General features: G+C 38.0%; 1 protein-coding gene across 1 annotated transcript; it reads left to right on the forward strand.

Moving 5' to 3' along the window:
• Window positions 1-353: 353 nt before the first annotated feature.
• On the forward strand, window positions 354-27,340 carry bsg (basigin). The gene is made up of 8 exons (XM_052037529.1): window positions 354-616; window positions 10,385-10,562; window positions 12,992-13,080; window positions 16,226-16,362; window positions 17,078-17,351; window positions 22,787-22,811; window positions 22,902-22,984; window positions 24,745-27,340. The coding sequence occupies exons 1-7, from the start codon at window positions 550-552 to the stop codon at window positions 22,960-22,962; spliced, it is 831 nt and encodes a 276-aa protein (XP_051893489.1). The 5' UTR covers window positions 354-549; the 3' UTR covers window positions 22,963-22,984; window positions 24,745-27,340.

A 27,340-nucleotide genomic window follows, 5' to 3' on the forward strand; every position in this document is an offset into this window, starting at 1 on the left:
GTCAAAGGACCGATGTGACAGGAGGGGGGGGGGGGCAGAGTCCAAGTAAATCCTAATCCTCAGCAAGGCAGAAGGTTACTGACAACAATCTTTCGTTCAGCCACTCACATGTTGCGCTTTTGACATCACCTCTTTCAAAGCTGTTGCAGTCATCTCACCTCCCCCCACCCCAAAGCCCGGCCAAACGCGGAAGGGTGTTGTTCCTGTGGTTTATTGATGGTTTACGTTGGTTCCCCCCTCGGTAGAGGGATGCATCGCCCATTGATGGTAATGACACGCCCGGACTTTGCAGGCAGTGGCCCCGCCTCCCGGCTGTCTATCAAGAGAGGCACGCAGGCAGCGGTCCCCGCCTCCTGTCTGTCAATCAAGCGGCACGCAGGCAGCGGTCCCGCCTCCCGGCTGTCAATCAAGCGGCACGCAGGCAGCGCACGTCGCCAGCGGGCGCCGGTTGTGTGACCGCCGACGGCAACCAGAGGACACAGTTCCCGCGAGTAGCGAAGCGGAGCAGGACCGACCCGCCGCACCCGGAGCAACACGGCCGCACGGGCAATGGCGACGACCACCACCACCCTCGGCGTCCTGCTGCTGCTCTTCCACAGCGCGACCGCTTACACAGGTAAAACACGCCGGGGCGCCTCTGGTTTATTTTAAACCCTTAAACGGCTCGGCGATACTTAAACGCCTCAGCCGTTGGCGTCGTGTTCAGGAGAACACGCGGATCTTCGGCGCCTTTTGTTGCCCCCCCCAAAACGCCGTCGAAAAAAAAACTTCGCACTTTACCTCATTTTTTTTCAGATCAAGGCGAAAAAGATCGTCTTCCGTTAAAGTGGTTGGTGGGTTCGGGGGCTGGCGGCGGGCCCGGTGGGGGTTTTTTTCCGCCGTCGGTGAGGAAATTGGCGGCGGCGGAGATCGTTGCCGGGCTGACCGGTCTGATCCTGTTTCTAGGGACGGCGGCCGAGCGCCACCAAACGTCCTGGGAACCCGCTCGCCTTTTGGGTTGGAGGGCTTGGTGGTGGGAGTGTGGGGAGTGTGGCGGGGGGGGGGGGGGGGGGGGTTTGTACTCCGGGTTTGCCCAGTCTAAGCAAAGTGCAGCCCCACTGACCACAGTAACTTGGATTTCTTCAGCACTTGTAACTTGATAAAAGTATCCCAAGGGAGATTATATCAAACACAATTTGACGCGTGGAGCCTAATATCTGCTCTTATAAATCTGTAATTTTATGGTCATTGAATTACCTGATGCGCGGCACGTTTCAGGCTGGCTTGGAATCTTAAAGGTTTGTAAGTTCCTTTGTTTCCAGTCAAGCCCTCACACGGAAGCCTGGCTTTAAGGTTACTGTTATTAAATTAATCTGAGTTTGTAGGGGCATTTGCTTGCTAAATTATGACTCACCAGTAACAGATCTAAGAATCAGCATTGGAATTTTTGCCATAACGCCTTTCTGGGCAGCGGTGGGTTGAAACTAGCCCTGGGTATAGAAGTGAGAGTGTTTCACATGATAATTTTGGTATTTCTCAGAAGGGAACTAAGTAAATCTGTTGGTTCATTGCCATATAGATGCACAGGAAGTTCTCAAATCATTTACTTGCTTCAGGGTGTTTTGATGACATTGGAACTGGCTGATGCAATTTGGTTTACCATGGTGATTCTCCTTCATTTTACCACAATTACTGTTCTGTGCCTGCAGTGTTTAGTACAGAATGTTCTGTCTTATAATCAAAACTAGGTTAATAATAGCTTCAACACAGGCAGCTTTACTTAGTAATCCTTCTGTGTGAAGGTCCACAAATAATAAACTAGTATTGGAATCTATAACAACAGCAATTCTATGTGAGTGAGGGGTTTGGTAGAGTCTGTACTTAGTTTTTAAAATGTGTACATTTAAAAAAAATTTTGCAGTTAATTTATGTAACCCTAAGAATTGCTAAAATCTGATTTCTTTCCAGTTTTGCTTTTAAGCACTTGCTGGACCTTGAATTTAAAAAAAAACAATTTTCTGTGTGGCCATTATATTCTATTTTTGTTGTGTTAGAAAAGGTGAGTTCTGATAAACCTAATACTGTAGCCATTTAGTTGTGAAAGATTAATGTACAGGATTGAACATTTCATGAATAACCAAGAAAAACGTCCAACTTTTATATTACTGTGGATGTACACTACTGAATTTGCACTTTACTATGTGTGGTTTATGGAGTTTTATTTTTAGTTGACCCCTTTGAGGAATAAAAGCTGATCATCCTTGGTGTGGGGGACAAAAACATTTTGAACAGTGTGGGAGATGGTAGTGGTGTTTATAGTTGATTCACTTGTCAGTTAAGAGAATGCCTTTAGTAACCAGAGGGCAAGCTACATGATGCTATTTTTGTAGTGGATATGAATCCCATCATTAATGCTCAAGATTTTCAATGTGCTGTTTTATGCTTAATAAAAAATGAAGACTGGCTACTCCCATTTGCAAATCTCATTTGAATGATTTTGAAAATCTGGCACTCATCTTTGATTAGTTATGTTGTTCAATAATTTTAAATGTGTGGACTAGGCTGGCAGTAATGTGGCCTACTTTTTTTATATATAGCTTTCTGTTGAAGTAAGTTATTTATTGTCTGTCTGTCTTGTTTTGTTTGTTCATTATCAGGACATCACTGGCAAGCCTAGCATTTATTGCCCATCCCTAACTGTACTTGAGAGAATGTAGTGGTGACCTCTCTCCTTGGCCCTGTCTTGCAATATTTCTGGTGATAATGCTCCTCTGCTGTCGGAGTCAGAGTAATACAGCACTGAAACAGGCCCTTCGGCCCAACTTTTCCATGCCCACCAAGCTGCCCCTCTAGGCTTGTCCCATTTGCCTGTGTTTGGCCCATATCCTTCTAAACCTTTCCTATCCATGTACTTGTTCATGTCCTTTAGATGTTGTTATTGATGCTGTTTGGGAAAGGGTTCCAGGATCACGTCTAGTGAAGATGATGGACAGCAGTGTATTTCTAAATGAGGATAGTGTGGGATTTGGAATGGAACCTGCTGGTGGTGGTGTTCCCATGCATCTGCTAGTCTCATTTAGGAATTACTGGCAGAGTAACCACACTGCATTTTGTATCAGTCAACGTGTGCCAGTGGTGGAAGGGATGAATGTTTAGGGTGATTGCTGGGGTGTCAATTGAACAGGCAGCTTTGGTATGGTGTTGAGCTGCACTCATCCTGGCAAGTGGTAAGTGTTTCATCACACTTTCGACTTGTGCCTTCTTGATGTGAGGTGTCAGGAGGTGAGTTACTTGCTGCAGAATGCCCAACCTTTGATCTGCACTTATAGTCACAGTATTTATTGGTTCAGTCAGTTAGGTCTCTAAAGTGTATTGATCCCTATTTGGTTTGTGCTTGTTGCCCAAAGTGCCACGTCAACTGAGACATTCCATATTAATAGCTGTCACAAGGGAAGAAACTAAATGCCTGGTGCAGTTCCCCAGAGTTTGAAGCTTGGGAACTTGGTAAAGAGGGAGGGGAAAGGGTGATGTTCTTTTAGGCCACTGTACATGAATAACCCAGTGCAATTATTGAATGAGGTCATGGTGAATCTGCAATGTAAATACTGTCTCTGCTCCATATTTCCAATACCTTTTTAGTTATCAAAATTCTATTAATCTCAGAATTTGAAATTGACCTTGCCTCGACAGCCATTTGTAGAAGAGGTCTGAACATATACTGTCTTTTTCATTATAGCTTCAAACTAGGGTATTGACAGCCCTAAGTTTGCTATGTACAGTTTTAAGAGAATTTGAATCTCTACATTTATAATGCATAATTGTAAAATTGTGGATTTTAGTTTAATACAAACAATTTTTGAGAAGTTTTCATGTTGGACCGTAATGACATTCATTGATGGCACAATTGCTTCTTGATCATGGTTCTCGATGAACGTTTAAAGAATTGTAATGTTTTAAAAATTGCCTGTAAAATATGGTTCCCACTGTCGTCATCCTACATCTGCTGGAATCAAACCATTTAAATGCATATTATATAATGTATGCAGTGGCATATTAGTCAGTACAGTGCATGAGAAGAAACAGATTTCAGCACCGGACTCTCGAAACAGACACACTACTCTGAGCTCTCTTGTGGGAAGAAATTACAAGGGGGTGGGTGGGGGAATGCAACATCCCCTCAGATTACTGGGAATCCTTGTTCCATGACTGCTCAAAATGGATAAGGTTTTAGGATGGTATTGAGTCCGTGAATCAGGATCACAGAATCCTAATGTAAATAGTGGAAGGTGCTCATCAATTTATAAACTATGCTCCTGGCTTCAAATTAAATAGTGCTGGAAATGGTGGGCAGTCACTTTGTTGAATGCGGAAGTTGGTGGGGTGATAAATGCAGATAAGTGAAATCTTTATAATGATTCTGGGTGGGGTCTAAATTGGTGAATGCAGGAATACAAGATATCAGACAAATGTTGTTTAGGACCTTGTTGACTAGTGGAGAATGATTTTCAGTTGAAGAGAAAGGGAGACATCGGAAGTAATGATAAGGAAGTATTGTCAGATCAAAGGTTAAGAAGACTGAGAAACTTAATTGAATTAAGTCTTTATAGGGAATATAATCAAAGAACTGTTAAGTTGGCAGACTTTTGGTGATAATTGGTCATTGGCCCTTATTCAACTTGAGATAGAAGTTGCAGAAAGGAAGAGTTGGAAATTAATTATTTGAAGGTGAGGATAGGGTGGAAACTGGCAGTATAAATTTCCAGAGTAGTTCATCAAGGTCACTTACTGTAGGATTTTATTTTGCAGCTCTGAATTTTCATCTTGTCAGTCAGTTGAATAGTACTGGATTGACACATTGATCTTGTGGTTGAAACGCAGTGATCAGAATAGAAAATTATGTATATATATGTTAAAATTAGTGAAAATGGATTAAGATGTACAGTTGCACTAAAAATTAGTAAGTTAAGTAGTGTTCCGTGAAAAATCCCTATTATAATCTGGATGGGTAAAGTGTACTAATCAAAGAGACTTGGCCTTGAAAGATCCTTTAGATGTAATAACATTGAATGGTGACTATGGAGAGGTTTTGCCACTAGAAGATGTGCATAGGGCAGAGACTATTAGTGAGGCTACGAGAGGGAAGACTGATAGCTGACTTCTCAGCAGCAGGCAAGTAATTTGTATGCTTTATGGTCATTCTGTTAATTTCCCTGGGTAACTATTTTGTAAGCTTCCTTTAGGATTTGTTAGTAGTAAAATAATCTGAGCATTGTTTTCTTGCATAGGATACACAGCATAGAAATATGCCATTTGGTTCCACAAGTTTATTTTATTTATGTCTCACACAAGACTCCTTCCATGTTTATTTAGCTGCACTTTCAAATTGCTTAACCTATTCATTAAACCCTTCAGTGATAGCACGTGCCATGTTCTCACCACTCTAAAGAGCTTTCCTCTAAATTCCTCTTTTTTTTATATGGCCTGTTTATATTGCTGGCCTGGTGGGTGAAAGAGTAAAATTTATAAGCATTGTCCCTTTATTAGGCCAGCCTCCAAGAGAGGTGGCTCTTGTTTATTCTTTTCCAGTAGATCTTTGCATTTTTGTCTTTATTAAAAGGCATTTTGCCTATCTTGCACATTGTGACTTGGTTTGATTAGCTTTGATCCAGAGATATGATTGTAAGTTAACACATAAGCATGCTAACAGAAGCTGGGAATAAGTACACTTGAATATTGAACAAGTGGTGTTACTGGAATCTGAATTATGGTAATTAATAATTTGAGTGCTATGTTTGTGATTCACCATTATATTGAAATCTGTCTGTTTTGTGTAATTGAATCTACTATTTCAGATGGGGCAAGATCTTCAGTGGATCATAGGAACAAGACTAGTGCCATTCATCTCCAAGTGTGTTCTGTTATTAGATGTTTCCCGTGCTGCTATTTTTGCCTTTCAAGTTATTTGAACAGAAAATTACTTTCATGGTCATTGATTGCAGTCATTTGTTAAGTTGTAATTCAAACATTATAAATTTGCTTTAAGAACATTGACATGGTTGGTTTTAGATTATTGATTGGTGCCATTCGTCAAGCATGCCACTTAGAACGTACTACAAACATTACAAATATAATAGCAAGTTTTTTAACATTTGGTTTTGTTAAAATTTAAATAAATCAATTAAAGCCGGAACAGTATTGTGTTAGATAATGTGGTGTTAGTAGCCTCGTTCATGTTTAGGACCAAGGTGACTTTCACGGCAGCAAAACAAAAGCTGGATGGGCTGGCAGCTGATTTGTGTGCAGTGACGAGAGGCCAAAGAAAGCGAACAGCGTATACTTAGTTCACGTATTTTGGAGTTCACTTTAAAAGGCCACTGGTCAATATCGGAGGGAATGCTGAAATTTATTATAGCTATTTCTGATATTCAGACATCGGTTTGGGAAAGTAAGAGATGGCCCTTTTAGTGACTGTGTTGCAAAGTAGTTCTGCTGTGCATGAGCTCAAACAAAATATTGAATCATTGGATTTATTTAAGCAAAAAAAACAATGACCGTCTATTGGTTTTACTGATCTTTTTTCAAGTTGAGACAGTGTTGCAAAAATTCCAATCTAGTTGCTAATTGTATTTGTTTTTCCATTGGGTAACATGTTCCTTTTTCCTTAATTGCACAGAAAATGATTGATGCCCTTGGCTCCATTTATTTGATCATGAGGCATTGTATATGCTGCAGCAAGTTCTATTTTATCACCTGGTGTTCATTGATGTTAGTAGTGTGGCAATTAATTTAGTGAGAAAAGCAACCTTGCAGGGATCCTGCTTTTGCTAGCACCCATTTATACCTCTGTGATTTGAATAGAATTTGTTAAACTCTACTCACCCACACTTGATTTTATGACTCAAACTGCATCCTCACTTCCCCATGATAAATGACATTGCAGTTAAAGGGAAATTTTCAAAGCAAGCCAATCAATGGGTTTATCAAAATGAGCCATCTTCTAACCCTGTAAATTTGGTTATATGATTAACAGGCTATTTTGTTTTGGAGATGTACATCTGCTTGCTCCTTATTAAATTTCAACTCTCTGCTGAAGTGTTTTATTTATAATTTGCAACTGACCAATTTTAATAAGTATAAATTCCTTTTTTTCATCAGATGTATATATAAATATCAAATAACAGCTGAGGTCACTGCACTGATTCATGCAGCACCCCACCTGTAAATGACTCATTCATATGTACTCCTGTTTCCTGAGCCTTGACTTGACATCAATCCAACTGGTACATTATCACAAATACCATGCACTCTGATTTTGTTCAACAAGATGACAGTATGGGTGCTGGCAAAAGCAGAATTCCTGTAAGCCTGCTTTGCTCACTAAATTATTAAAGGCCTTTTGGAAGTCCAAATTTAACAAATCAACTGTTTTGTCTTTGCCTATTCTGCTGGGTATAATCTCAAAAATTAGTTTGTAAAACTTGATTTGCCTTTCCTAAATCCATGTTGACCCTGCTCAATCATTTCTCCAGTACTAATACATTGATAGGTACTCCATAAATCTCTTTTCCCTCCTATCTTAAATTGTGGGGCTACCTTCCCATCTGTGGTATCTGTCCACTTCCTTCAAAACACTGGTGCAGGTCATCAGTTCCTGGGAACTTATTGTTTTTGAGTTCCTTTTAATGACCCCAAATACCACATTTTTACTTGAGTTAATTTCTGAGCTTCTCGTTCACTCTAGATGTATACTCATCACTGTTTTCAGGTTTTCTGTCATCTTTCATGGAGATGGACAGATTATTGTTATCTGTCATTCCTTTATTCCCAGCATAATTTCTCCTGGCTTTCTGTAAGTGATCTCTTAACATTTGCTAATCTTTTCTTTAAATCAATAGAAGCTCTTGTTCTGTTTCGATGTTGCTCTTGTGCCTACTGTTTTGTATTCTACTTTCCCATTCCTTGTCAATGCCTTGTCCCTCTGACATTATCCCAATCCTCTGGCTTGTTGATTTATTTTCAGGCAACATACAGACCTTCTCCTTTGATCTAATATTATCTTTAACTTCGTCTGTTTGCTATAGACATTTTTTCTTTATTTTAATTAAGCCATGAAGGGGTATGTTCTAAACAATACTTTTTAAGAATGTTTGCCGTTGCTTTACTGCCATGTCTTTCACTTTAGTCTTCTAATTTACCAAAGCCAACTTGTGCCTTGTATGTATCAACTATTTGTTTTATTCAGATTTGGGACCCTAGTTTCAAATTGAAGTAAATCATTTTCAATTTTTCTGTTTGAACTTATTGCGTTAAGACAGTTGCATATCTTAAATGTACCTCAAAAATGGTATAATTTAGAACATCCTTGGGTACTGAAAGGTAGAAACCATGGAAGGTTATCAAATGAGAAATATTTGTATTGTGGTAAGACACAAGATGTTTTAAACCACATCGATTATTAATCTGATGTACTGATGCCCATTTTGGTTATAAGATGCTTCTTCTTTTAGGATGTTATTATTTGAAATGAGAGGCAAAATAATCTTTTCAGTGTTCTTCCAAAGCTCTAATTGAACAGATATTTAACTTAAGACTGTTTTTATCTCCTGCCTTGGTCATGGAGTGAAATCTTTTAACCACGCACAGTATTGCAGTGATATTTTGCTCTGGCAGTTACATATCAATCTTGGCAAATGTTTAATGGTTTTTGTGAAATTTTCATTAACTGTATACTGGAAATGTATGTGCAGTTGTATAATTACTGAGTTACTGGGTTCGAGTATTGAATTGGATGTCACAAATGAAACATTGCTGAATATGTTGCATTTTAATCTTGTGTCAAATAAGTATTAACAACATTGCAGAGTTCTGGTGTGCTGCAGTTTAAGGTAGACCCAATACTTTCAGAGCTTTATTGAAGGAAGCTACATACTGAAGGTATTTTTTTAAAAGTGGAAATGTTCTATCTTCAGGCTCTCACATTGATGAGTCTGAGCTGTAGGTAGGATTTGTTCATACTAAAGTATAAGAATTTCCTTTCAGTGCTTTCTCTGTTCATAAACTTATATTTAAGTTTTCTGTTTGTTGCAAATGATATTTTTTATTGCAGCTGGCTTTATAAAGTCGCCACTGTCTGAAGTGAAGCTAATTGAAGACAGTATAGAATTGCACTGTGAGGTAATTGGAAAACCCACCCCTGAAATTCAGTGGTGGGCTATAGAGGGCAATGACACTGAAGTCATGTCACAGCTCTATGATGGTGCACGACAACACCGGGTCAACATCAACTTCACCTATAACCTTGATGCCAAGAGTACCATCAGCATCATGAATCTAAGTATCGAAGACACAGGCACATACGAATGCAGAGCCAGTAATGATCCCTACCGCAATGATTTAAAAAAGACCCCAAAGGTCAAGTGGATACGGTCTCAGGCAACAGTAATTGTCATTGAACGTGAGTGGTGGTTGCCAAACAGATGTTTACCAGTAGCTTAGTTCAAGCACCTGGTATGCATTTTGCTGCCCTTTGTGTCATCCCTCCAAGAAAAGCCCCTGGTACGAACAATGTTACTCCAGCCCTTTTCATCCCTATAGCTATCCTTTTTTTTCCTGTGACTTGTTGCAAGGTTGTGAGATTGCTTTCCTAAATTTTGTTGTTGTATTTTAGATCATTTTGCTTAATACATGATCATTTCTGCTAGAGCAACTCTGAATATTGCAGATCAGTGGTCATCTGTCAAATGAATCCGATGTAGCATGGTAATCTAGAAAGCTGCTGGAGAACTGGTGAGTGCAGCAGTTTTAGATTCAGTAGTATAAATCTGAACAGAAAATGTTAGGCACGATCTTTAACCTTTACAGCAATACAACATAGAAAGATGTAGATTATCTTTCTGTAATGTTGCAATCTCACACTCTGTTACTGGTCTTTAGTTTTACCTTTATAACCAGAAGATGGCACCTGAAAACTTTCTAGTATTATAGGCTGGAATTGGATACCCCACAATTTCTGACAGCAATGTATTAGATTATAAGATTGTGTATTGATTTGTGTAATGGCTGCCATTTTCTACATGATCAACTTTGAATGCTGAAGTCTCCTTTATCCCCTCCTTGTCTTAGACTATGCCATGGTATGCTTGTATTTTGCTGGTTGTATTACAGTGGCTAACTATTATAAACAAAATCTTTCAGTGGTGGATTGGTGTGGGGATGGGTGCAGAAAACAGTAAACAAGGCACTGAACCTTCTGGTAATTGGGCATTATGTTATAACATCTCATGGTTGCTTGATAGATGAGTTGGGTGTTTGATGTCTTTTTTCATTTAAGACCAGTATTACCTGGTCTTTGCATTCACTTTGTTTTCATGCATATCTCAAACCTGTTCCTTCCTTTTGCAATTAGATCCTATAATTATCAAAGATCCTGAAGTCTTGGAATCTGGGGAAAATACAAAGGAAGGCATTCTTAGCTGCAACCTGACAAATCCACCCTCTTCGATAGAGGGTCGTGTATGGAAAAAGGATGATGTGGAAATCCCAACAACTAAGGATTCGGAGACATCAACATGGATGGTGTACAAGTATGTTATTTTTAACTGCTGGAAGTCATTAAGAGTGAATTTTTTTTCTTTGTCTTTTCAGAGACTGGCTCTAGTTCACAATAGTTCTTTAAATGTGATCATGGCACTTGTATTGCTTTGTTTCTGTTACTATGCCATTTATATATTCTACCTGTTCTCAGTTCCTGTTGTGAGTGTATAAAATTGGTTAACCTTCCAGAATTCTTAAGGGATAATAGAATATGAGAAGTATAGGTATCACTGCTAAAAATTAATTGGGTAACTTCTCTCCACACACTTCAACTGATATCTGTATGTTCATTTTTTGATTTAATACTTTGATATTTTCAACCAAAGTTCCCTCTGATTTTTGTTGTAGGGGAAAAAACTGGCTTTTCGAGAAAGCCTGATAGTGGTTACAAAACATTTTGGGCTAAAGGGACAATTTGGGCAAAGCACTTTGGGAATGGATGTTGACAAGAAGAGAGCATGTATCCAAACTGGCCTTCATTATCTGACATAATGCAGTGAGTGGAATATATACAAGAGATAAATATTATTAATATAGATTACAAGTTACAGCTCTACTCAAACCCACAATCTCTACCCCCTAAAATGACAAGGCTATGTAGAATCATTTCCAAGATGCATGCCGTCTTTCTCCACTTGGGTTAAAATTAATTAGTTTTCATTCCAACAGCTTTCTGGGAACACTTTCCTAAAGACTGCAGTTAGAAATGAGCATAATATGGACTTTTCTAATAGACTGCAAAACATTGAGGAAGCTGATTATTAAATTAATGAACACAAACACCAATATACATAATTCACATGCGGGATATGTGTGCAAATTAAATCTATCCACTTACAGGTCCTCCCCAAATGCCTGACTTGTGTATAACCCTTGCAAGCATTTGGGAGATCGGCAGGATGAATTTGCCAGCTTTTGTGGGCTTATAGGCACCTTCTGCTGTGCGGGAACTCAGTTCACGGCAATACCATTGCATCTTGCAGAGAAATCTTAATGGTCAGATTAAATGCCCAGGCTTACCTACACATTGCCCTTGGGTGGCCTACATCTTAAATATATTTGATGGGCAGCCATATTTCTGACTTGCAAACTGTTAGGGTTACGAACATTTCTCAGGAATGGAATCCTGTCCTAACCTGGGGAGGACCTGTATCTAATCTATTTGTTAGTAAGTCAAAAATTATTCTTATAAATTTACTTTTTAAGAATCCTTTCTAGCAAAGTGTTGTTCCTGATGACCATACGTTAATAGGTAATTTACTTTCCTTTCTTCCTCTGTTCTATCTTGGAACATTTTCTGATCTTCATGCATTGTAGAAGCAGCAGTGTCCTCTATTGCCTCTGAATTCTACTGGCTTCCTGTTTTGTTGGTGCTTCCAGAGGCATTAATGGAACTGTTGTTTTGTTTCTTCATTGAGAACTGAGCTAATTATTAGTAAGCCCAATTCTGTTAGCTTTGTTGGGGGATTATCCTTACTGGAGGATTTGAAGTATGGAGGTGGTGGTGGACGTGTTTTTGCTAACGTAAACACTGTTGGCTGAGCTAGATAGGAGGGATTATCAGTATTACTAGCTATGATATAGCTGCTAATTTTGAGATGCTGGATTCTGTACTGCAAAACAAATCACGGCGAAATAGCAAAAAGCTTCAAATGTGCTAAATCATATGGTGCTTACATACAAGATCTGTAAGAAGCTAATTCATTTGAACACTTTACTTCATGCACAATAGGGATTCAAAATTAATTTTAGTTTTTCCAAATAGTTTTTTATTAGAGCTTTTAAGTAGTGAAGCCTGTTGACATTAAAACAAAAATTAAAAAGAAAATGGTAAATTTGTTCAACTTTTTCCTACATCTAGGAATCTGCAGAAAGCTATGTGCTGCAGTCCCAACTGCAACAGGCTCCCGAGTTCTAAGAGTGTTGAAATGATTATTCTTAACCAAGGGTTCAGTGTGACCCTGAACTCCCCCATATTAAATAGCTAGTTCTTTTTTTTAAACTTGTCACAATGAAAATTTTTTTTCCATTAGGTGACCACCCTCCCACTACCACCAAGCCTATACTTATGTTGCCCAATCCCAGGCAAGGGGATTTATAGTTAGTAAACTGAGCCCTAGAAATGGGAATAGGATGAATGCATTCAAGCTGTTGCCATTGGAACATGCTTTTGCCTGTTTCTGGCATTAGGCCACTTCAAGGAGATTGTTGCATGTCTTTTAGGCTTGTTGCTATGCAACCATATTTTAAAAAAATTTGGCAGTTTCCTAGTGCTCAAGACTAATGTTAAGAAAATGCCACCAAATGTGTCTGCTTAATTATGTAAATGCTTCAAAAAAACCCTTCTGTTTCTCAGGCATACAAGATTTGGATTGTGCTTCAGATGCAATACATTTATTTGTTCTGCTTTTTCCTTCAGACTAGAGGCTGTTGATGCAAAACATTCGGGAGTGTACACTTGTCATTATTTCACGACTCCTCCTGTCAATGATACCATCCTTGTGAAAGGTATGGAATTTAAAAAAAGAGTTTTTTATGTAAGCTGAATGGACTAAATAAAAGCATTTCCTTTTTGTGGGGTGTGGGTATATTGTGCTAACAATGGAAGTAGTGGTAAAAGGGAAAATAAAATCTGCTTCATTGCTTACCAATACCACTGACGCTTGTCACTGATTGTTGGAAAGCAATCAATGTTGATGATTTTACTTTGTACCCACTGAATGTGACAATTTGTCCGAAAGGGTAAATGGAAGTGAATAAGAGGATAAAGAATATTAACTGCAGTGAGCTAAATTAATTGCATGCCTGTGGATTAATGATACACACTCCAAGCCTGGTTTTAATCTAGTTTGATCAGATGGAATGTACAAACTTCCTGAGCAAGAGTTCTTGGTATTCTAGCTAATATTTTTCCCTCAACAACTATCATGAATGCATATTAACTGGATATTCTGTCATCAATCATACCAGTGCCCAAGAAGAGTAGGGTGAGTTGCCTCAATGACTCTCACCTGGTAGCACCCTCATCTACTGTGATGAAGTGCTTTGAGAGGTTGGTCATGGTTAGACTTAACTCCTGCCTGAGCAAGGACCTGGACCTGCTGCAGTTTGCCTAATGCCATAACAGGTCTACAGCGGATGCTATCTCACTGGCTCTAAACTCTGCATTGGAGCACCTAGACAACAGCAAAACATATGTCAGGCTGCCGTTTATCGATTACATCTTGGCATTCAACACTATTGTTCCCTCAGTACTAATCAACGAACTTCAAAACTTGGGCCTTTGTACTTCCCTCTGCAACTGGATCTTCGATTCCCTTATTGGGAAACCACAGTCAGTGCGGATCAGTAGTAACGTCTCCTCCTCGTTGACAATCAACACAGGTGCACCTCAAGGATGTGTGATCAGCCCACCGCTCTGCTCTCTCTACACTCGTGACTGTGTGGCTAGGCACAGCTCAAATGCCATTATAAATTCACCAACACCACTGTTGTTGGCAGAATCTCAGATGATGATGATGAGGAGGCATACAGGAGTGAGTTAGATCAGTGGTTGAGTGGTGTCGCAACAACAACCTCACACTCAACGTCAGCAAGACTAAGGAATTAATTGTGGACTTCAGGGAGGGGAAGTCAGGAGAACACACACCGGTATTCAAGGAGGGGTCAGCAGTGGAAAAGGTGAGCAGCTTCAAGTTCCTGGGTGTCAACATCTCAGAGGACCTACATTGGGCCAACACATTGATGCAATCGTGAAGGCATGCCAGCAGCTCTACTTCATTAGGAGTTTGAGGAGATTTGGTATGTCACCAAAGACTTGCAAATTTTTGCAGATGTACAGTGGAGAGTATTCTGACTGGTTGCATCACTGCCTGGTATGGAGGCTCCAATGCACAAGATTGCAAGAGGCTGCAGAGGGTTGTGGACTCAGCCAGCTCCATTGTGGGCACAACCCTCCCCTCCATTGAGGACCTCTTCAAGTGGCAGTGCCTCAAGAAGGTGGCATCCATCATTAAGGACCCTTGCCACCCAGAACATGCTCCCTTCACATTACTACCATCGGGGAGGAGGTACAGGAGCCTGAAGACCCCCCCACTCAACGTTTCAGGAATAGCTTCTTCCCCTCCGCCATCAGATTTCTGGTCCGTGAACACTACCTTGTTATTCCTCTTTTGCACTATTTATTTATTTTTGTAACTTGTAGTAATTTTTATGTCTTTATCTTGCTGCAAAACAACAAATTTCACTACATGTCAATGATAATAAACCTGATTCTGATTATTGTTTGTGGGAGATTCCTGTATGCAGATTGGCTGCCACATTTCCGTCATACACTTTCGAATTACCTTGTTGGTTCTTAATACTTAGGAATGTCCTTGGATTATATAAAAGCAAGTCTTTTGAAAACCATTGAATTTTTGCTACTGATGACAGATTCATTGTGTTTTCAGTTTACAAAGTAAGTGCAAGTTATTTTCTGGAGAATGTAAATGGCCAGCAATATGGAAGCAATAACATTATTTATTAAGCATTACTTATTCAGCAAGCAACCATGACGGATGTCTGCTTAGATTACAAAATGCCTTATTACCCTCTAATCACAAATGTTCGGTCTTTGTAACACATTGAGGTAGAGCTTCCTGTTGAGCCTACCCAAGTTCCTAAAGGAGCTTTGGTTCACTTTACAGCTAGTACCTGATTAGCATAGGTACTAAAGACTACTGGAAGAAAGTGAGCAGAAATGGGAGTCTGCTAGCTAACCTAAGACCATGTGTAGCCACAGCCACCCAGGTTATTTTTATAGAACCCAAAGAAACTATTGGTTTCTCAAGAATACATTTTTTTTAGCTTGTGAGAAAGAACCACATTTACAATTTTGGCTGAGGCTATTCAAGGCTACTCAGTAAAGATCTGTGAGATGACACAAAGGTGTGTGATTAGTGTTGAACCTAAACTATATAGTCAGAAGTAAAAGAGTAAGTAATTTGACACAGTATCTTAAAAATTGCTTGGGAATCCAACTCTTCATCATCTTTCAACTTGGAGTATTGTGTACAGTTTTGGTCACCTTGTTATAGGAGAGATGTTATTAAACTAGAAAGTGCAGAAATGATTTGCCTGGACTTTCACACCCCCTGCTCCCCCCCCCCCCCCCCCCCCGCCCCCCAAAGATTGCGTAGAATAGGACTTGATTCCCTGGAATGTAGGAGATTGAGGGATGATTTGATGGAGATATATCATGAGGGGTATGGACTGGGTGAAAGCACAGTCTTTTTCCCAGGGAGGGGGTGCTAAAAACAAGAGGGCATAGGTTTAAGATTAGAGGAGAGAGATTTAAAAGGGACATCGGGGCAGCTGCTTCAAGCAAAGGGTGCTGCGTACTTGGAATGAGCTGCCAGAAATAGTGATTGAAGAGGGCACATTAACGACACTTAAAAGCCATCTAGGTAAGTTCATGGATAGGAGAGGTTTAGAGGGCTATGGGCCAAATGCGGGCAGATGGGACTAGCTCGCTGGGCAATACAGTTGGCATGGACGAGTTAGGCCAAAGGGCCTGTGTCCATGCTGTATGACCTCTGACTCTTTCATGTGACTCACAAACATGGTTGGCTGGGATTGATTGAAAATACTTGACTTGTTTATTTTTAACCAGCTCCACCTGGTGTGAGTGTTGAGAAGAAATCTGAACATGGAAATGAAGGAGATTATGGAGTGTTGAAATGTCGGAGCAGTGGGTTTCCACCAGTTGAGAACTGGACATGGTCCCGGCAGACCAAAGCTGGTACTGAAGTAAGTGGCAGCACAAAATAACCAAACTAATTATGGATGATAAAGCCACTTATTTAGTTTGATTTCACTTGTGATTTTATTTTTAGTAAGTTAGAATATTGTTTCCTCTTTTACTGTTGTGGAATCCAGCATTGCTTCTAACAGATTGAACTTCTGATTAGTGCTTCGACGTTTATTTTATCTTGTTCAATCAATCCAGTCACTGATTGAAGTATGACTATTGCAGAAGCTTTAAGGATGGAAGTCCCGTTACTGTGATTTGGCTTTGGTTTGTTACATTTTATAACAAAGTCTAATATTACAATTGGTTTCGTGAGCCACTTTTCTTTCTAATGTACTATGAATCTTAGAATCGCTAAAAGCAATGTCAAAATGTATAATTTTAGGTATATAGTTGAAGGGAATGTATTTTTCCATTTATCCAGTAACTTTTCTTTCTGAAAATTCACCTGATTTTTTTTTTGTTTGGTCAATAAGCAAAACTTATAAACAAGAGAAATGTGAGAGTGCTGACCTATACAAGAGGTAATTATCCATTTGGTGAGAATTGTTGAGCATAAGAGACAAAAGCCAGTTATGGGACAGGAAGTAAACATCTTGCCCCAGAATAGTATGAAACGCTTGGAATCCCTTCATTAGAATTGTGAAAACCTAGAAAGTTTGAGTACTTCTGTTGTTATTTATTGGAACATTTTAATATTTATTTCAAATTTAGATAATCGTCAATGGAACAAGTAACATTCACATCAAGAATATGGGAAATAAGACTGAGTTGCGCATCTATCCTCTGGATATTGAGGTAGACCAAGGAGATTATTTCTGCAATGCGACCAATGAAATTGGCGCAAAAATTGAAATCATTCACCTGCGAGTTCGTGGCCGTTATGCTGCTGTCTGGCCCTTCTTGGGAATTGTTGCTGAGGTGATTGTGCTTGTTGCAATTATCTTCATTTATGAGAAAAGGAGAAAGCCTGATGAAATTTCAGATGGTAAGTTAATAACATTAATCTGTTATGTGTATTTGTGCAACGTAATGCAGGCTTTTAGCTGGTTCAAGAATGTTGGAATAACTTTTTCATGACTGGAGCGATTGCAGGGAATCATAACTAGACTCATTCTTGAGGGCTGGGAGTTCCTGATACTTTCTTGACTTGTTCTTTCCCAATGATATTTCTGACTGAATGTTATTGTGGAATATCCAGTACAAGGTGAATGCATCGAATGAACCTGTGATATGTCAACCAGCAAAATTGAGACACAACAGTTTTAAAACTCTATTTCTCAGCTTGCTTTTGAACAACGTGCATAATTTTAAGCTCAAGGTAAATGTGTCTTAAGATGAAATATAATCAAATAATTGTTGCCTTATGGAAAAGATCAGATCCAGCATAATGGCAACCATATTGATATGTGGGACAGTTCTCATGCATAAAATAAAACTTGTATTGTGTTAGTTGTTTTCGTTCATTTTTAGCTTTTGTGTCAATAATAAAAAAAAATTCTCATCTACCTCTTATTGTAGTTTACTGTGATAATCCTTGTGTCACTCTTTATCTTCATTTCTCTGTATCAGTTGTAATGGATAATGTTGTGGTGATGTCAAGAAAAAGTAGTAAAATAGGTCAATTATCTGAGGTAGTTGTTAGTGGTTGGGTTTAAAACAGCATTAAGCCACTTTTTTAAAAAAATTATCAGTCAGGTAAAACAGTAAAAAGATTCTGGAGCAGAATTTTCATTAGTAGGGGGTGAGGTTAATTAGCAAAAGATTGGTTTATTTTTTTTCCCCCCAACCAAAATCCTTGGGATATCCTGAAGATTGACTTCCGTAAAGTTATGGTGGTTGATTGGGAGAATCTGTGTCAAAATAATTGATATTTTTGCATTTAAGTGGACAAAGTCACAGCTTCTCTTTGCATTAGACCCCTTAATAGTAAAACAGCCCAAGGTCCTTTAAAGGATATTAGAGTAGGAATCTAACACAAATAAAACAATGCAGATGTTGGAAATCTGAAATAAAAACCAGTTGATATTGAAAGTACACATCAGGTTGGTGATGCCTCTAGGACATCTGACATTTTATATTAATGTTTCTGATTTAAAAGTCTTTTCACTAATGAAACATTAATTGTTTTTCTCTCTCCACGGATGCTGCCTGACCTGCTGAGTATTTCCAGTACATTGTTTTTATTTCAGGTGTTGGAACACACCTGGTCAAAGAGGTTTGTTTTTGGGAAGGATCTTAAAGATTAAGAGGGGAAAATTTTAGGAAGGGAATTTGAGGGACTTTTTTTCCTTTGAGATGGGACTTTTTTTCCTTTGAGATGGGACTTTTTTTCCTTTGAGATGGGACTTTTTTTCCTTTGAGATGGGACTTTTTTTCCTTTGAGATGGGACTTTTTTTCCTTTGAGATGGGACTTTTTTTCCTTTGAGATGATGAAGTTTTGTTACTGAAGTAAAGTTGTAAAGTGACCATCTTACATAATCTGTAAATAATCAGCAGTGTTTTGAGCTTGCAGTTGAAGTAATCCTATATATGAACTTCAGCAACTGAAAATTGTAGTAATTGCATTGTTGTTTTCTTGGATCTATTTTAACCCTGTCTGAACATAGATGCCTATATTTGTGTGGTTGAGCAGCATCGCTGACTTCAGGTCAAAAAAAAATCCAGCAATTTTGCTTGTTTTTGTTTGAGCACAGTATATTGTGATTCAACTAGTAGATTGAAATAAAACCAGGAAATAAAAATCTGAAAGAATAAACTGATTAATGATTTGAATACAACTTTTTGATAATACTAGTATATGCAAAAGTCATTTCTAACAAATTGTCAGATTAGTTGTGCATTTGAAACTTTTTTATATTTGTGAGATTTCAATTTGAATTTGCTCGTGAGATCTAATTCACAAATCAAGAAGATATTGTATATTCACCAACACTTTCCGTTAATCTGTGAATTAATCATGGAGTTTAAATTAAAGGTTGACTTGTACTCTGTCTTCCATGAAAACAAATAGTGTCCAAGTTGATGATGTGATGTTATCTGCTTCCTTGTCTTCCTTTATGAATTATTTTCCTCATGTTGGCTTTGATATCTTGCTTTAAACTGACTGATACAAAGTGTGTCCATTTCTTGAAATTTACAATTTTTGGTTTCACCTTCCTGTTGGATTTTGACAGATAGTTTGAGTGAAGGGAAATGAGAGGAGCAATATGTAATCTTGTACTACTGTGAAGCTTTGTCAATGAACCAGTTGTGTTTTTCAATTAAACAATTGCATTGTGATGATTGGGGGAAAGAAAACTTGTGACAAAAAATTTTCATTGTTACTAAGATTAGTTAATAATTAATAGTTCTGGGTGGCAATTTTAACAAAGGAGTATTTTCTGTTACTTGTACTGGATGTAATGATCTTAGTGTTTGAAGGGAGGTAGCAACTGGGAAAGGTGGAAATCCTGCCAACTGTTGCTGGCAAGATGGAGAGGCTGTGTGGCCACTAAGGCCAAGCCCATTGGTCAAGGTCCAGTTCTTTTTGGCACCATTAGAAAATGACATAGCTATTGGATCTGGCAATTCTTAAAACTTCAGTTCCCAGTTTTTCTGACCCTTGAGAAACCAAGCCCAGTTGAAGCAAAATGGTGGCCACATTCTGAGCTTGGGGGCTTGGTGTTACCTCTTTGCCTTTTGAACATACCTATTTGAAGTTTAGCCCACCCACCTAATTCAGGTGCAGCACAATCATGGCAGGTTAGGTCCTGTTTTCCCTTTACTTTCTTATTCAAGAAATGTAAAAGGTGCCAGTTAGTGTAAAGAGCAATGTTTCTTGTGACTAGCAAAAGTTCCATTGTTGCAGTACTCTTGTCATACTTATTCAATTTTACTCAATTTTAGAGACGTTCTGTAATCTGCCTATGTGATACCACCAAAGAGGGAGTTCTACGTCAAATTATCAGTGAGGGCTCTTGATTAAATTCTGTGCTGTGAAACATAGTTAGCAGAAGAGTCCCTATGTGCCGTTCTGACATTTATAAGACAACCTGTGGCCAGAGTTACAGGAACCTGCTGATAAATTGATTTTTGTGTGTTATTGATCCTTGTGTCAAATCGGTGACCTGTGGCATTTTAGGGAAAGCAAGGAGGGTTGAAATTAGACTTACGCACATTTACAGCTCAGTTTATGCAGAACATTTGTGTTTCCATTAATTTCGGAGGAAAAGAAAATTATGTATGTTGGAAAGCAGGTTGGTAGTTTCTGTTGAGCTTCATGCTACTAGTAAAGACCAATTTCATCACCTGGCTGTTTGATTACAGGTTGTGACCAGTGTCATTGTCATGTAGCTGGTAGTGAATTTTGTGGAGAATTGATACTTTAAGGTTTCTTGATTGGTGAATTAATTGATTGGTGTCCAGCATGCCATGCAAGGTCTTCTTTACTTAATTTAAGCAAAATGTTTTCTTTCCTGTTTGCTGCTGGTTCATATCCTGTGGTAAGTGGATTAACATGCATGTCGGTCTTAAGCGACATACTCCACTGGATGAGTTGCTCAGAATTCAGGTTCCTGCCATCTTTGCACAGTTGTGCTATTCATGTGTTTAGCATTAAGTTACTGTAAATCGAATAACTTGCTGGTTCAACTGACCCTTTTCTATTATTTCAGCATGATGCTGTAAAGCCATTTAATATAGGTACAAGCTATGGTGCAAGCTATGTTGAACAGTTTTGTTTTGTAAGTTGAGGTGAATAAAAGAGAAGTTAAAATTAGGCCTATCACTGCAGTGTCAAATACAAGGACCTGCTTAAATTTCACAACATTCAAAACCATATAAAACGTCATTAGTTTATGATTGCAGCATTTCCCATCTTTCAGCAAGTCACTGTGTGATAAACATACAGTGCAGTCTCCATACATGGTAAATGTTTCTGTAAGCATCCTGTGAATTTTATGGTAACTGCAGATCTAAATTGATTTCAGAATTTGTCATTTTTAGTATCATTTGGTTTATTTCCCTGCAGTGAAATAACCAAATGGTCACTACTGATTTTGGCAATATAAATAACTCCACTGGAACATAGTTATACAAATGGTGTTGCTCAAAGATAAGAAATTATTTGAAAGTGGGGAAAATCTGGCAATTATAATCGTACCTCTTAAGTTTCCACTCTAGGCAGGAAATATAAATGATTCAATCATGGAATGGTGTAATACAGAATGAAGCTTTTGTACCTGCTGGTGCTATAGAACTATCCATTTAACTTTACTCCCTGGTCTTTCCCTATCACTCTGTAAATATTGTGTACGTAATAGCAGGTTTACTCCCACCTCTATCTGACTTGCTAGCTTTAAGTACCTGGTCAAGGGTGACTCAACTTGCCCTAAATTGACATTTCCATTGGCCAAACAATTTATTTGAAATAGATTGTTAATAGAATATTGTGTTTGCTAAAAAGGATAATCATATGCCAAACAGTGTATAACAAGAATCGGTTTTGGGCAGTGGTGCTTGTTTTTGATTTACAGTACTGAGAAGGTAAAAACAAATGAGATTAGGCACAAGGCTCCTTTGTATACTAGGTCTATTTTTAAAATAGATTTTGGTATTAATATAATTTCCTAACAAAATCTAATCTGGAAATTGGTTTTAAAAACTCTTGTACTTAAATTGTGCTTTGAGCAAAAAAATGTCAATGGATATTGTTAAACCTTGAGCCTAAGCAAATCTCATTTAAGGAGAACAATGCTAAACAGCTTGCCATGTGTACAAAACTGCTGCTAATCTGCAGCTCCTAGTGTTGATGTTAAGACATCTACTTATTTTGGTGTTAATTTTAGAAACAAGAAATTGCTGCTTTTCTGCTTTCAGGCTTAATATAATCAGTTTGAGAACTGCAAAAAAAAGTGCTGGTATGAATTCATGATTTTAAGGAATGAATCTCTTCACACAGTTTTAAGGTCTGAAGAAAACTTTATGAACTGTATTTTATGAGATAAAGTCACAGTCTTGGTGCAATTGGAAAATATGATCTGCAAAATGTGGGGAGTCTTGGCAAAACAAGAATTGCACTTCGTGTGACCAGATTGCAAAAGTATTGATGAATTTGAGTATGTGAGGACTGTTATAAAATGTTATTGGCATCTTTATGCCAGTGTGTTTCATCTTTCAACATTAATAATTCATTTCTGTACATTAACACCAGAAAATGGCTGTGAAAGTCTCCCACTTTGTTATCAAGGGATTTCATGCTGGCTCAAAGATTTTTAACCGCTTCTTATGGAGCAGCCCTTTGTTACAGAGTTGACCTACGTTAAGGTTTTAAAAAGTTGAATGTCAGAATAAACTAATAGCAGTAAATTCGTTAAATATCTTAATGTACCTTTACTAAACCTCCTTTTTTTGTGTTTGCATGTGAATTTGATGTTAAACAGACGATGAACAAGGATCTGCACCTTTGTAAGTTTACCTAACTTCCATATTTAAGATGTTTCTTTTGAATTTAGTCATTGCAGGCAGTTGTTAACTAGTTCCTAATTTCTTCTACAGGAAAAGCAATTCAGCCACGAATCATAAGGATAAAAATATCAGGCAGCGAAACTCCAACTGATTTGATTGATCCTTCAGGAAAGGTCAGTGGATCTTCTAATTAAATGGCTAAATTCATGGCTTATCATTTGAAATTAATTTCCTATTTCACAAAGTTCCAGTTTCATATCCTGATCATTGCCTAAGCTTGCATGATGATCTATCTCTTAAAAGGCACAGCAATATCAGAATTGTCACAGTTTTAAGCATCAGTGAACTATTTTAAGGAGAACATAGGCTTTCTTTCTACATTTAAATTTCCCCCAAAAATTCTTGATTCTGCTTAAAGTAAACTTTACAGTCAATGAGCCACTTTCCAAGTATGGTCACTGTTGTAATGTAGACAAGATGGCAACCAATTTTGTGCACAACAACATCCCATAAAATCAAAGTGATAGCATCCAAATAATATGTTCTCGAGATCTTGCTTCAGGTAAATGTCAGCCGATACAAGAGGCATTGCTCTGTGCTCTTTAAGCCACGGGATCTATTACATCCACAAACAGGCACCTGATGGTACTGAGCTTCAGGTTAGAGTGTCAGCCAGTCTGTGTTCAACATGTGATTTTTGACTACCAATTGAGGCAAATCTGGCATTATCTAATATGCAGCGTACTGTATCTTTGATAATTGCATTATTCTGAGCTGAAAGGCTTTGAATCAAACAATAAGGGTACAAAGGAAGGCCTTTAAGTCAAGTTTCAGGTAGACTGTGGGAACATGTCATGAGAGATTTGAACTGGGAGCTCCTTGGATGTTCAAAAAGAGAAAACAAAATACAACATAAATAATGAGCATATAATTAATGTGATAACCAGGTTTATTACAGTAAGTTCAAAGGGAAGATAATGAGGGAACGGAGCCATTGTGAGAAAAGAGAAGCAACAAATAGAATGCAAAAAATTCTTTTGGCACATGAACAGCAAAGGGATTGTAGGAATAGAGATGGGGTACAATATGAAAGGATATGTGTGTGTATGTGTTCTCAGGAAAAAGTGACCAATAAATGATAGGTAGATGGCACTGGCATGAGGCTTAGGTTGCCAGTGACGGACTGAGGAACTTTGCTAAATGGATTGACTGTAATTAGGCAATGGATAATATTTAAAGAATGTATACAGGAATTCCTACAGAAATTAGAAAAATGATTCAACAGTAGATTACAAGGGAAATTAGAGATAATGTTAGATGCAAAGAGAAGCTACATAATTGCCAGAAAAATCAGCAGGTCTGAGGATTGGGAGCAGTTTGGGATTTAGCATGGACAAAAAGATTGAATAAGAAATGGATGATAAAGTCTGAGAGTAAATTTGCAGCAAACAATAAACCTAACTGTAAAAGCAATATACGTGAAGGGAGGTTAGTGAATAAAAATGTAGGTCCCTTACAGTCAAAAATTAAGGAAATTATAATTGGGAACAAAAAATGGCAGCACAATTAACAGTGATAAAGTCTGTGAGAAGGTAATTTTTAATTCTGCTCATTGGTGTACCATATTATTCAGAATTATAGCTCATTGTTAGTATTTTTTTCTCATATCTATATCACTATAGATGCAAATTGAGCTGCTGAACACCAAGTTCAAACTCTTGTGTTGAGAATTATTTGTAAAAAAAAAATTGCATGAATGTTGAATTTGATTGGGTGACAGTCCATTGAACTTTAATATGCAGAACGCATTATATAGAAGCTGGAGTTCTACGACACATTGTGTCATCATATCTTACTGTCCATTTACTAATTCATTTTTCTTAAAGTTCTGAACATTGACCAAGATTAGTCAAGATCACTTTTTTTCCCCTAGGAGGAGACCTACACAACTTTAAGCAAGACTGCAAAAAGGATGGGTTTTCTAGTTGGTATAGAGAATGACACCTTCAACATGATTCAAGTATTTGATCTATTCACAGATCCTAAATCATTTGGATCTACAAAAAAACTGTTAATTTAACTGCTGGTGCCTTTCAACTGCAGTATAATGCCATTGGCACCAGCAGTCAATTAGTTAAAGGAACAGTGTAAAATTCTAGGCCTATCTCACCTGTATAAACTGGACTAAAATGTTCTTGGTAAAGATTTGCATTTTCTTCACAATTAGATTGAAACCTGTGTGTTCTGTTAAACAGTAATTTAATATTTATCATCCTGCTTTATATAAACTACGGATTACCATAATTATTTTGGCTGGAATTTGTAAATAAAAACGTTTCACTCTTAATTTATCACATGTAGGTCAACAGTAAGGATGCTGTCTCATTATTCTCATGTTTTTAATCCTGCATGTTTAAATTTTCAAATTGGCTTCTGATGTACGTAGTGTGATGCTGGTGAATTTCTCGAATGTTGTCATGTTATTCCCTTGATTTGATGTATACTCAAGGAAGTGGTAGTTTGCACATGTATATGGTTTAAATTCAGTGTTTCGTTGTCGGGAAGGGGGTCAGTCTTCCTTTAACTTCCATTATGAAGAAAGATCCTTATAGAGTGATTGGATAAAACTCCAGTCTATCCTACTTATATTTTAATAGTTATCATTGGAAACAAGATGGGAATGCCATTGGCTAGTGGTGATAGTTAAAATAAAAGCAATAATCTTCATTCTGGCTTGTACCCTATTGCTGAATTCCTACCACTAGTTTAATTTCCTTTTTGGGAGCCTACCCAGAGAGGGCAGCATCTAATGAATATACTTACATTGAGATTTAATGACAAAGGTTTCAAATACCAATTTTATAGTTGGCCATATATGTCAGTTCAGCAGAACCCATTGGTGAATATTTTCAGCCCCTTGAAGGTAATTTGAGGGGGGGGAAATTTCTGCAGTTCCCATCAGAAAAATCTAGGTTGCAGCCATCTTGGGCCCAAAGAATCAGATTCCACTAAGAGCTGGTCTGAATCAGTAACTGTGCTGGAGCCGTCTACTAAGGATGAGTGGCTCATTAGTTCTCTTTAAATGAGGACTGGGATTCCCAGACCTTCCCACACCTGCAAGCTTTCACCAACACACTCTCTGATTTCTTGACCAAAAACCATTCAGTAATGGAGATTTGAAAATATTGAGTATACTTGAATTATTTGCTAATGCTCCATTATTCACCTCAAAAACAAAAAAAATTCAATTTCCCCTCTTCAGTATTACTGGTAAGATTGTGCATGATCTGTGGTCTTTAGCATAAATTCTTGCTTTGTAGGCTGCAATTCCTAGTTTCCTGCAGGTGGATATATAGCACAGTGTGTTACTACTGTACTTTTAATGCCATTGTTTATGGAGCTTAGTTTGCCAATATTTTTTGCTGCCTATTTGTCCGGGAAAGAAAAGGCCCAAATAATATGGTGATTTTTGTTGCTTGTGGTTTCTGCCTTTTTAACCTTTAAAATGAAGGACCGCTCTCATCAGAGTTTGAAATGTTGGCCCTAGTGACACTGCATGTTAATTTTATGTTCAGTGGTTGATTTTTGGAAAGCAGTACAATTAATGTCAGTTTTGCATTTGATGAAATTCTCAGTTCAAAATCCATGGAAATGTATCTGATTTGGAAATCTATAATTTTTGTGTAGACAGAGGATAGTTTGTAGTATTTGGCCATCATACAGCACCACTGTTAATTGTAATGCATTTTTTCTGCTAAATCTTTATTGCTAAATGATTATCCTTTAAAATGAAATTAGATAACTTTTTTCAAATTCGTGTTGCCACTGCCTCAACAGCATGCAATACCTATGTTTGAATTCACATCATTAAAATTTTTCGATTTTATCAATTTCACCTGTAAATTGTGCATTCTTTCAAGTTCGTTCACAGATTTTTCTCATTACTACTGCTTTCTGATGTAGTAGTTGAGAATACTTTGGACATGTATGAATAACTCACTGGACTGTGTCCCCACCACTTGAGTCTACCTTGTATCACTGAGATGAAGGTGTTTATTTCATTACCCTCATGAACAATGGAACATAATATGGTAAACTGAGTTTTATTATTTAGCTTGTTATTGATAGCTGAATTCACCATTTAATTGATGTGTGAAATCTACTGAAACATTGAGAAACTGAAGCTTTGCTGAGAATCCTTGGATCTGCTTACTGAATAGTAATTTTCATTGATGACTGGAAGAAATCCATATTGGAAACCATCAACTTTGGATGATGGTATGCAACTATTATATTGTGTGTGGCTTTGCTTTCTTAGATTGTCCAAGGCTGCTGCAAAAGTACTGACGTCCAAAAATGTGACCTGTGTATTGGCTAACCTGCAACATGAACAACTTTCAGAGCCATGTGGCAAATTAACCCCCACTTCTGCTCGTGGCATTACTTTCATTGCATGCCTGTGTTTCATTAGAAATGCTATGGCATATTTTGCTATTGTGGATGAAATAAATGTGGAAAAATTAACATGA

The sequence above is a fragment of the Pristis pectinata genome, chromosome 24 (genome assembly GCF_009764475.1).
Source record: "Pristis pectinata isolate sPriPec2 chromosome 24, sPriPec2.1.pri, whole genome shotgun sequence".
Taxonomy (NCBI): domain Eukaryota; kingdom Metazoa; phylum Chordata; class Chondrichthyes; order Rhinopristiformes; family Pristidae; genus Pristis; species Pristis pectinata.